Source organism: Bactrocera latifrons, unplaced genomic scaffold (genome assembly GCF_001853355.1).
Source record: "Bactrocera latifrons isolate USDA-ARS-PBARC rearing strain unplaced genomic scaffold, ASM185335v1 scaffold_241, whole genome shotgun sequence".
NCBI classification, from domain to species: Eukaryota; Metazoa; Arthropoda; class Insecta; order Diptera; family Tephritidae; genus Bactrocera; species Bactrocera latifrons.
In genome coordinates this window covers 412,162-425,223 of record NW_017535975.1, presented here as the reverse complement: position 1 = coordinate 425,223, position 13,062 = coordinate 412,162, and the positions used below count along the sequence as shown (strand labels likewise).

The 13,062-nt window shown below is 36.1% G+C and overlaps 1 protein-coding gene across 1 annotated transcript; it reads left to right on the top strand.

The window, feature by feature from the left end:
- The first annotated feature begins 4,726 nt into the window (after positions 1-4,726).
- LOC108969140 (activating signal cointegrator 1 complex subunit 2 homolog) lies at positions 4,727-12,323 on the top strand. Its single transcript, XM_018933690.1, has 3 exons — positions 4,727-5,086; positions 11,205-11,475; positions 11,550-12,323. The coding sequence occupies exons 1-3, from the start codon at positions 5,075-5,077 to the stop codon at positions 12,041-12,043; spliced, it is 777 nt and encodes a 258-aa protein (XP_018789235.1). The 5' UTR covers positions 4,727-5,074; the 3' UTR covers positions 12,044-12,323.
- The last annotated feature ends 739 nt before the right edge of the window (positions 12,324-13,062 follow it).

Genomic DNA, 13,062 nt, shown 5'->3' with positions numbered 1-13,062 from the left:
AACTAATATCGTCTGCAACGAACATTCGCTGATTTAACTCGGTGTTACCTTTGGCTATTCAACAAACTCAAACGATCGCTCCGGGGAAACCGTGCAAATTAATAATTTTAAAGTTGTGAATAAAGACTTTATTTCTTTTGCTCATAGTAGTACTATATAGAGTACCGTATGCCAGTAAAAACACTGCGAATGTTCTCGTCCAAGAAAATTTCACATAAACCTACGAAAACAAATTAGTTTTGTTAAATCGCGTGATTTGGAATACCAYGCCACAGTCCGCAGACGCGAGATAATGCGCTCATCAAAAGTTTCTTTCAATATATTGATAGTTTTTTTGACTGTACGACAAAATGATATTTTGTTGGAACCGAAGATCATCCACATCAAATAGACCAATGAGCATACTAAACAATGACTTTTAATTTCAACAATGTCKTGCGGATTGTCATCACTCGGATGATCTATCGTTAAACTAAATTTTCTAGTGAAAATTGGTATCGGTGACCAYCTTGTTTTGATGATCGTTGGGCCCTATTTCTTAAACGAGTTACGTTTCATAAGTCCGCAAATCTTTYCGCAAAATTATCCAGAACATGGATGGAGACGGTTCCAATTCTYGCGCGCAATGGCTGATTTATTCATTTAAGTACAGCAGCAACAGCGTTTTCGGTGTGCGTGGGCATTCATGCCTGCTCGTATTATTTTATTTTCTAATATAGTATAAATCAATTAACAGATGTTAAAAARACTAACTCCGAAAGAAGTATTTTATTTGGAGTCTAGGAAAGGTTATTCGATTTATTTATCTCGAGTAATCTTTTTTTTATGCTATGACTTTGGCTTTCATCGAACATATCTGTAAAGGGTGAGGCATAACAATAAAATTATACGAAAATATGTAAGCTTACCCTCACTTGTGTTGGTGTGATTGATATGCCAGTGGAAAAGCTGTAATTAATAGTTTGAACGTGTTASGTAATACCCTTAAGAACTTAAGAGCGATTCATAAATATTTAAGCGTTGCACATTCAAATTAGAAGTAYCAGTAAAATAATTATTGCCCGTGATTACTCAGGTGGTACGTTCATAATAAATAATACAAAATAATTTATTATATGCTCCTAATTATTAGTTATGACCAATTATGGCTGCATTATTTTAATGAAAATCTTATTAAAATATTTCTTAACAAATTTAAATAAGCAATTAATTTTCTTTTGGTTATATAAGGTCCTTCAAAGTAATGATAACGTTACGTAATATTCTCATTTGATGATTTAACACCTGCAATATGCCTCAAATATTTAGTAGGAGTCAAGACAGTAAACTCAATTATTTTAACCTAGAAAGAATTTAGTTGCCTTCAGCGAGCTGCCGCCATAAAGCACTGTTTTTTTTTTTATCGAAGGCTTTTGATATAATTGGTTCACGCAATAGATCTGTATTCAGAAGTACTAAATTTGCGAAGYCCGTAAAGGAAACGTTATTAACTTATGAATGTGGATGCATAAGAACCTCCCAACCCAGGTCCTGGAGTTTCGGGYGAGTCGCTATATTTGTTGTGGCCTGATAGAACACAATTCTTACTCCACGTAACTGCTTCCCCCAGATTGTTTAATAGTTCACTATACAGATCGGAATTAGGAGTTTGGTAGTTGGGAAATGCCGCAGTWGCCTTGCTCACCGTCAACTATAACTTGGTCACCGTTTGCGGCTGCTCACCGTGACCGTTTTCGCTTGTCCTTATTATAAGTTACCCACCTTTCATCTATAATTGAAACAAATAAGAATGTACGCGTCATAAAAAAATTTAGAAATGTGTAARAAAATGTAGATATCTTAAGAAAAACCAGATGTGGAGTATTAACAATTGATGTTCCCATTTTGGATATAAGATTACAATATAATAAAAAGTGACCCATTACGAGGCTCAATAATTTTTTTTTTAAAGAAGAAAAACACAAAAACTTAAAACTTTATTTGGAATATTTATTATCGTTCGAAAAAAAATTCTTTGGCATTTATTTTTCGAAGAATATTTCTTTTAAATATTGGCCGCAGCTACGTCCCAGATGGTCCATCCGTTGAGTCCAATTTTCCATGATTTCTTCGAGCATTTTGACTCGTTGCTAGAGTAGAATGCGAGCGATATTTTGCTCCAAGGCCTGAATCAAGGCGGGATTGTCAAAATAGACTTTCGATTTTACGTATCGTCACAGAAAAACTCTAAAGGTGTGATATCACACGATTTTGGTGGTCAATCAACCGACCCAAAACGTGAAGTTCTCTGCTCACCGAAGTCTTCTCTCAATAAAACCATTGATTGTGATGCGCTATGTGGAAAGTGGCATGTTGAACGCAAATGGCTTTGAGATCACGAACATCAATCTCAAGAGCAAGATAGTCGGTTATCACGGCGCGATAACGATCTCCATTGAGGGTTACGTTCTCACCACAAAGCACACCGATACATTATTTTTTCCAGATAAAATGGCAGCTATTGAATCTCTTCATGTTCTTTATCCCAAACGTCGAAAACGTCAGATCCTCTTGTAACTTTTGAAGCGAYGTCATTTAAAGARATCGAGCGGCTTCAGTTCTTCGCACAAGCTATATTTTGTACGCTTTCAATTTAAGATCTCRTCGTAAAATGCGCCAGGTTGAATCGAATAGTACGTTCAGTAGGACGTCTATGRTGACCATTAGTTATGCGAAGTGTGCGAARCACATTCTTTACAGAACGTGAATTTTCGTGACTTATCAAAAACGACGCCACGCTAACACTCTTTAAATCTAACTTAGACGGTATATCGAAGAAAAGTGCCACCATATGTATTATATAATATAAGCACTGTTTGGTCTCACTATACAATTGCACTTTAAGTATAGAWAATCGATACTACTCTTCTTCCATTTTCATAAATACGTGAACACGCCCACCCCACCCGAGGTCAAAGTTAATTTGATAGTAGATATTTACAAGAATGTACATACTTCATGATAGTAAATTTTACATGCGATAGCTTGATGAACTTTCCTGTGAAGTCGATCAGCCTCAACCCATTTGGGCATGTTTCAAAATGCGGGCTGAAYTTACCGACCGTTGTGCCACGATTTTGACATCGTGGCGGAGGCAGTTCTCATAAGTGGTCATATCGTCCTTCTCTTCCGTCGGGGTGTGAGCGCAAATCAGYGATATGTTGAAGAACTTCGCTTTGATGCGGATTGTGGCATTCACCGGGGTGTAAGCCAGTAATCGGCGACGGAGTCTCATGCATGCCCTTAAGTTGTAGTCCTTAATACGTTTACACTAGTCGTCAGAAAAATGTGATGCTCTCGTCCGAGGCAGTTTTCTTCTTTTGGGTGGTGTGTTTTACGTAGCAGATCCCAAACCCAGCGCACAAACTTGAGGAGGTATGTTTATTCTAATCACTTTAGCTCGCCTGCAAACAGTTGGTCTAAGACAGGAAGTCGTGAGCTGCTTGAGSCATATGCAAAATAATCTTTTTTGGTCACTCCCAAGTGAATGGCGCTCAGATAATTTTCCTCACTTGTGTGAATTTCTAAAAATGGCTCCATCTTTATTGGACCCCTTTCAAATTAAACTTCCTTGAGAGTGGGTTCGAAAGCTCTTTTTCAATAATCTACCAAATTTAAATCGCATACTATAGATAAAAAATACTAAAATATGTAAAAAATAGAAGTACTACGTTATATAAATCGGCCTTTGTAACCCATATAGATAGACTAATTTGCTTATAATGTGGTTCAAGTATTTAAGTTATTTRAGTTTTTCTTATCGCCTGAAAAAATTAGATCATTTTCTGTTCGGGTGCAGAAATACTCATAGTACTTCCTTTACAGCAAATAAATATCTATTGGAATATGTAACTAGAGTGTTATGTGAACCACCTGYCCGATTATCTCTGATTATGCGCTCGAGCAGCGAACAAAAGACTTCAACAGTTGTTTACACYATGCCAACCAGTATTGTTATTGTTTGAAAATATGCAATCTACAAGTATGACAAACCTATGAGCACCACGATACTAACTCTAAAGCAACTATGTGTTCGACGGCACAGCCACCACCCAAAAGTATTTATGCGTTGCAAAATTGCATTTGCACGGACGGACTGTGGGGCGGTGCAGTGCGAACGGTGGTTTATTTACATAAAATCTACAAACTCACCAACACCAAAGCAATTAACACAGTGACTCTTAGAAGAAAAAAATAATATAATAAAATATAGTAAATAATGGAAGTGACTACATTCCCAGCAAGAGAACGGGAAGTGCGGTGGCAAAGCTTCGACCAGTCGCGCCAGCAACCAATTTCAGCAGCGTCTTGTCCGCCGATCGACGATTACATATTTACACCACATAGTCGGSGGCAACATTTGGTTAAAAGAACACTGCTGACAGCACTATCGTTCGCTTTAGTCGCGTTACTTACTACTCATATGTGCTGTGTTGGAAAAAATAGCAAATTCCCTGCCATATTGCCAGGTCGGTCCGTTCACCCGCCGTCTGCCGACCCGTCAGGCCATATCTATTGGGCCACCATTCTCTTCGGTCGCTTTTGCCCTGCGTGTTTGTTGTAGTTATTTTCATTKTTGTTGCCGTAGTTATGTTTGAATTCAGTCTTCTGGCGGTTGGCTTGTTTTTGTGAAATGGTTATGTGTGCCGCTTGCGGTTCGATGGCGGTATAAAAGCGTTCGACTCGTTGATTTTCTTTTGAGTACGACGCTGTTACGCTGGGGATTGGTGCAAGTGCAAATTCGATTTTTCATTTAAATACGAAAATCAGTTAGTGTATTTGTAGTGCGCCATCATTAAGCAATTACAAAAACAATAACAACAAAATCAAATAAATRTTTTTTAAAGATTTGCAAAAATTTGCGTGAAGCCAAAAATAAGTTAGAGCAAAACAAAAAAGTGATTGGCAAATATAACTGTACTAAACGAAAGTACTCCAARAGACTGAAAATATTTAACAAATTTCTAGCAAGTAAAGGTGTCTATGGTTTAAGCCACATTGGCGATTAATTGGATTACAAATCAAGGGAGCCAAAATGAATAAGTTGGTAAGCAAGTGATGGAAGTGTTAAGCAATAAAATATATTACAAAATAGTTTAAGTGAAATGTTAAAATCTTTCGGAAAAATTTTAATTTATATGTTGGAATTTTAATTTAAAATTTTTTTCTTCAAATTTTCAATAAAACTTTTCGTTTAAAATGCAGAAATTAAATTAAAAATGCTTGCGGAATATAAATATATATTAGAGGCTGAAAATTGAACAGGGTRAATTTCAGACCAATTCTATAATATATAAATTTTTCACAGAATCTTAAGCGGTATTTCTCTAGAAAAATAATCCAATATTTCGTTAAAGAATGCTCAAGTACTCTAACAGACCATATCCACTCAGAAATTATTAGGTATCACAGGAGATCATTTTTGTACTCTGAATGTAGGAAAAACACACCTCATTGAAAATATGAAATATAAATTAGATGCTCTCTAATCCACCATTAAAGTAATCATAGCTTAGAAAGGATGAGATTGTCGTTGACTAGGATGCGGGAACTTGCAGAGCAGAGCAAATTTTCCGGTCTTTGTTAGAGATTAGTTTTTGGATCTATGGGAGTTTTGGGGGTCAAACAGAGGGGGAAGGGTTAATAAATATACTCATAGAGTACGCTGCTCAAAGTGCGGAAAATAATTTAATTTAAATTMAGAAAATTTACGAAGTAGCACCGATATTAAGCATATGTTGGAATGAAATTTTTTATCGGAATAATCTGAAGTTTCAATTCAAGCCTGAAAAAATCCGWAATCATGGTGATAACTTCCTCTGCCCATGAGCACATCAAATAGTTACTTTCCGCGAACCAAGCTTTGAAACTCTGTCGTTGAATTAAATTTTCTGGTGAAAACTGGAATTGGTGGCCATCTCGTTTTGGCCCATTCATTGAACGTGCGATGATCGTTCGGTTTTACTTCTTAAACGAGTTGGGTTTCATGGATTCGCAAATCAGGAATATCGTCAAGAAAGGAATTCTGGATATGCCATTTGTACAGATCTTAGCAAGAAGAAGACAAAATTCTGCTTATAAACTCTGTGATACAAATTCATTTATCTTCACCATTTAAAATGTATATAAAGTGTCCAATAAATGTCTCGGTTTGCTTGTGAATAAATTTTATATTTGGGGTGAAATCGTGTTCTTCTTATTTTGTCCATATTCTTAAAATTATGGTGTTCTCAATAAAATACTTTTCATTCATAAATATTCCTATTTTGCGGACACCATTGTTTTCAAACTACCACTACGACTACTAACTGGTAAAACAATTAAACTTTGTCAGTAAAACACTCCATATGTGCATTTTATAGCATAAAAATATTTATTCTGCTTTTAGCCGATTAATATAAATKGTACCTGTAGCGATGCCTTGAACTACAACCCTCTCCAACTTTCGTGAAGATATCTTTCTGTAAAAAACTTGAGTTTGATTGGTCATTATGTATACTATAGTTGTCCAATATCGACAATTCCAACAAATGACCAGCTTYTTRGCAAGAAGAGGACGTGTKCAAAATTTCAGATCGAAATCACAAAAGCTTCGGCAGTAGTCCGCGTATTTAGAGACGGACAGACAGACGGAGATGRCTAAATCAGTTTAGCTCATCAAGTTGATAATCTATATTTATGAATATACTTTATAGGGACTTTAATGTTTCCCGCTGGGAAACAAACTTACAAAMTGCGTGGCAATTTTAATGTAGCCTATGCGGGATTTAATGTGGTTGCGCTCTCTTAAAAATTGGCGACTAATGGTGGATATAAATTGAAGTAAGAAAAAAAAAAAAACAGATTTTCTTCTGTATGTTGCAATAATTTCACGCAAATTATTGTCATTTCGATGAAGGAGGAGTGATTGAAGATACGCATTAACGAATCGATTTRAGGTCACAGTTCAAAAAGTTTTTATTCGGTATTTTTAACGCATCGATTAGGTGGTTGTAACAAAAATTTACCTCACATGAAAATTGTAGATCATAGAATTATCCATACAATTTTTGTCAATAATTATTCTCTACGATCCACCGTTTCTGAGATATATTGTAATAGGATATGGATCGTTATAATATACACATATTTCCACATCATCTATGGGTTTGCGTACCTCGGCGCGTTTTTTACAACAATTTCCATTTTGACCTAATTAATTCTAATATCAGAAAATATTTAATAATGAAATAATAATACCAGAACATTAATGACGCGAAAGCGTATATGTATATATCTTTTAACACAGGTGGCAACGCGGAAATAATAACATGTCACATCAAATGCATGTATGAAAATATGCGTGGAATGCGTTTTATGGAATCTAGTGTGTACAATATTCTCGACTATACACAATATATTGCGTTTCAAGATTTCTGCGAGCTCCACTATTACAAAAATACACTTTATATAATATGCATGTATGTATATCTCCTTTGAACTCACAATAACTGCTTTGGAAACCAGTTCAGGGGTTGAACCAGAAATTTCCATTGAGTCATATAATGTCTTTTTAGTTAGAGATTGGGCACTATGTAGGCGGACAAGTGAACTTTTAATACTCACAAAAGTACGYATTAATGTATATAAATAACATATGTATGTGGGCATGGCTGGCATAAGATATGCGTGTTCGCTGCGCGTTTAGCGAGACTGCTYTGAACAGAAGACGGCCTTGATAAAACGAAAACGCCTGTTGCACGCTAGTTAAGCCCCTTCAACTGCATACCGACATTCTTAAGTGCTTGTTACAATTAACTGGTGCAAAGTTGGCAATAATGAATAGTGATGCATGTGCATATTTGTGAGTGAATGCMTCAATGTGTTCACTTGTGAGAGTGTGTTCTACAAATAAGCACTAAATTAGTGATCATTGCTGGCTTCTGTGGTATTGCATTAATGAGTAAAATGTAGTAATATAATTAAATCGGTAACGGCGTTTTGTTGTAATGGAGTTATTGTGTCGAATAATGGTCTGAGCTTCGCTACTCTGCTACAACGTTCAAATTGAAATTTGTTGCAGTTGACTTAGTTGAATACGACATACTCGGACTTTATAAAATAATGTTTATAAAGGAGTAGGCATTTCTATGTGACTCACCGATATACGCACGACCAGACTTACTTTCGTGAGATTATTAGAACAAAACATTTTTATTTAGTAGAAATTTGAGAAGAGTGAGAATGTTAGACTATAATTCAGGCATGAATGCCAAATGGAAATGAAAATTGAAGGCATTTTATGATTTATGATTTTACTCTCTTTGCTCATTCCCTACTAAATGTTCATGAAATTAGTTAGAGATCTTGATTTGCTTAACAACTCATTGGTGGGCTTTCGCTGATCCACGAAAAAGTCTTTTCGATTGGCCTTTGGAGTTTCTTCAGGGGTTAGATGGGTTTCCTCGAATAAAAAACAGCCGTCTTTCAACAAGTTTTTTCTCATATAAAAAGTGAAATATTTTAGTAGAATTCTTTATTGCTTTACTAGTGGATCCGTGCAAAATATTCAATACAGTGGAGTTTTATTTACGAATAAAGGCGAAAACGTGTTTGTCGGTATAAGATTCCAAGAGATTGTACTTGAGATTTAATTTTGAATATATTATTTCAATGGATAAAATAACGAATTTAAGACTACTTTCTCAATGTCTGGTTACCAGCCTTTCTGTCCAGTTAATAGAGTTGCTGGCTTATAGATTGTACTTAATAAACATCAACTAATTGTGAGACCAGGCAATGTTTATGGTTAATGAAGATGTCCGCTTAATAGAGTGCCCATTATTAGCTTTCACTGTATTTTTTATTTAGGAACTTTTATTTCTATCTTATCTTCTAAGTTGGCCCGAACACAGTGTGGTAAATTTTCTTAAAATCGGTTCCGTAGTTTGGTAGTCCATCGCCGATAAACAACGTGACACATAATTTTTATATATTTTTATAAACTCCAAAATTTATACTTTTTTTTTAGAAATTTTTAGAAAAAATAGTTTAAACTCGGCCATGGTGACGCCATTTCCGGTTAACCCTCGAAAAAAAAATGCGTTGGCAGGAAACCCCTTACATCATTATCTGAAGTGAAAAAAGATAGTTATGTGTTTTAGTTAAAACCTTAACTTGGACTTGGAAAGATAAAAAAAAAACTGAAAATTAGATTTTTGGCACTTTTGCAAAAAAAAAAAAAAATTAAAATTCGTCCCAGTCTTTAAGAATTTTAACTCAAATTCCGGTATAAAATTTGATGAAGATAGGTTGCGTAGTTCCTGACAAATCTTGCGAACCAACTTCAAAAGCACAGTTTCTCTGAAACTTTTACTGGGATTAGCTTTATGGCAATATTCTAGAGGTTTTGAATTATTTAATAAGATAATAGAAAATAGACTTTTTGAAGCCCATGTTACCCCTTAAGGAGTCTACATATAGGTATTCATTTGAATAGATGATCATTCATAATGGTTCATTCTTAAAATTGTCATGGTTTTCGCGGCTTTAGAACTCACACACATCTTCTATAGGACCATTTGTTATACCAAAGTGTTCTTATCGATCATTTGAACTGACAGCTATTCCCGAAGAAACAACTATATATTTCATTATATCTAATTTTTGACATGGTCTTAATACAAACCCTGCGTAAGCCTCTCCTTAGATCTGGCTATATACTTTAAAGGGTTTAATCACAAACAACGAAATTACTGTGACTCTGGTGGAAATTTTCAACTTTAAATTAAGAGAGAGAGAGCTAATTACAGTTAGTATATACTATATGTCATCGGTGGGAGAAATTATTTAGTCCTGCCATCAGTTAACTTACAAATTCAGGGTTTAATAAAAAATAAACTATAATAAATTTGTTAATTATAATAATATAATATAATAAGTAATATAATGAAAATTCTATTAAATAATCGCTCTTTTAAGCGAGCATCTCCATTAACCGGACAAAAAGACTGATCTAGCCCAAAAGGCCGCTTTCGCACTGTGTTATATGTATGAGCGATATACAAAGTTTTGATTACCTGTTGGTGTCACACAAGCCCTCAAATAATGACGCAGTGTTTCTATTTTTTTGACGTTGCTGCTCGAACTTAAGTCTTGAGGCTCTCCGAATTTCTGTATCTTATTCTACAGTTCCTTTTTCCCAATCCTGACTTTTAGCTTGTAAAATGAGAAATTTTTTCCAATTTCAGGTAAAGTCAAAATATAAACTTCAGAATTAATGGCTTAAAACTATGATTGCTGCTAAGAACTTTTTGTTTTGYGTGCTCGGAGAGAGATCGGTGACCGCATGCCGTAGCTTCTAGTTGCACTTGTCGAGCCTAACTTGCTTAAATTTGTTTTTAGAATTTGAATAGCTAACCGAAGGTAGGCTTTCATGTGGAGATCATCTCGAATAAGTTTTATCATATATCTTGTCGATGTAACCATTTCTCTTGACATTAGTTTCTGCTTTCCATGGAGATTTCTACGAATGCGAAGCGAAAGATTTGTTCATACATTCTTATGTAGAGCAAATATCGCAATACTCTAGCTTTCTTATTCTTCCTTATTGGAGTAGACACCGCTTACGGGGTTATTGCCAAGTTTGCGCCAGTTGTTCTTCTTTCTGCCTTTTCTGCTTTGCGCTAATCGGAGATTCCAAGTGTAGCCAAGTCCTTTACGCCTGGTCTTTCCAACGGAGTGACGGTCTTCCTGTTCCTCTTTTTCGCCCTGCAGGTACTGCGTGAAATACTCTCAGACATAATCATGCACAAATAAGTTGAGAATGATTGTCTGTTACAAGATTGCTTTCGATATGTAAAACAAGGAGATCTTACCCTAAAAAATAATAAAATCATATTTACCWTATTTGAGACCATGCCGCCAGTACAACTTTTTAATAATACATTACTCAAGTACTCTGAGTAGATTTGCAAAACGCCACTGTTATTACGTCTCAGCTAATAAAGTGGTTTCATTTCAAGGACAGCCACATTACCCAGCAGGTGTGTGACTAGTTTGATTGAAAGTAAGCAAAATTAATATTGATATTCTCCGACCAATCCGTTTGTTGCTCTTTGTTAATGAAATATTTTTCCATCGCAATTATTTGTGAATTTTACTAACTATTAACCATTCTTTTGCAGCTCATATTCAGTTGTCTCATTTTGGGCACACAAATCCAACAATCATACCAACAGCAAGACTACACGACACCAGTGCCGATATTGAAACAGATCGATCGCCACAACGACGATGGTTCATATACATATGGCTACGAAGCAGCGGATAGGAGTTTTAAAATCGAAACGAAGTACCCGAGCGGCGAGGTATTTGGCAAATATGGCTACTTAGATGATCAGGGCAAGTTGCGTGAGATCGAGTATGGCGCTAGTAAGCGTGGTTTCGAACCTGCTGGTGCGTATTCCATTACACTTTATTAAAAAAATAGTCATTTGTTATAACCTCTGCATTTTTAAAAATTATATCAGGCAGCGACATTAATGTGCCACCGCCCACGCTTACCAACAACAATCCCTATCCGTTAGGTCCGAACGAAATCGACGATGGTCAGTACCGTGAAGATCCCGCTGTCTACTATAAGGATCAAAAGTTCAACCGTCCTGCGGTGGCACCAAGCAGATTCAGTTTGGATAATTTGCATCAGCCACAAAGACCGCAGTACAATCCACCTCCACCTCCGCCACAATACTACAATCCGCCACCACCACCGCAGCCACGCTATCAACAATTAGGATTCCAACATCAACCACCGCAATTCCGACAACCACCACCTCCACCACCGCCTCCACAACCACGTTATCAGCCACAATATCAGCCACAGTATCAACAGCGCTCATATCAGCCGCAACCGCAGTCGCAGTACCCATATGGCAGTTTGCCGCAACATCACCATCCGGCGCTAAAGAATCTTGATATCTGGAGCGGTTCATATAGCATTGATTACACGGGYAGACGCAAGTAGAAGGTTGGCATGCGTACTAAAATGTGGGTGGTTTGCCCTTGCCGAAAAGTCATGGTAAAGCTGGTGRTTTTTTTTGTGTATGCCGTGTCGTGTGAAGTGGAACGAGCTGTGGCGTGAGCGTTGAGATCGTCATCATTAAGACTTGTGCTGATTTCGTGGAACAACTCAATCAGTTACTAAGAATTTTTACATGTAAATATTATATGATTGTAGTACTTTAATAACGCCTATTAGTTAGTGAAGGCGAACGAGTCGAAATATACGTATGTATATATATTTATCTATCTTTTTATACTTTATATTATAATAATTGATTTAAGTATAAAACATAACCATAGTGAGGAGCGTTGGAAATTTGAAAATAAATATACAAATTTCCAAATCAATTGTTTTTGTGAATTTCTTCTTTGGAAATGGTTTTCTAATTAAATAAATCCATTGACATGCGTTTTTCAGAACTATTATTATATTTCGATTTTCACCTATCGAAGTTTACGAAATTTAGCAAATATTGTGTTGTGTTTTGGATCACATATCCTCTGTGCCAATTTGGTTTGTAATTTTTTGGTTTACTGATGGTTATATATCGTCACTTGAAATGCAAAATAATGGCACAACATTTTCGGAAATTTACAGTAGCATGAATGAAAGACAAAATAATATCCGGTTGGCAAGAGTTATTCTGCGTTGAGTTTCGAGGCTGACGTTGTTGCTGGTTTCAGGATAGACCAAATTATCTACCACTTCGAGTTATGACTGTCAACAGAGACAAGTCACCCATTTGATTTGCTTCTTTGTCCAGCTTGGAAAAAGCAGAACCAGCGATGCCAATGATATCAATGTCATCGACGAACCTTATAAGTTGTATTTTCTTGTAGAAGATCGTACCTTCTTCTGAAGTCATACCGATAAGCTCCAATCAGTTTGTTGATGGTGAGTTTTAATATTTCACACAATGCGCTCGACAGAATATTATACGCGATGTTGAGGAGGCTTATCCCACGGTAKTTGGCGTAGAT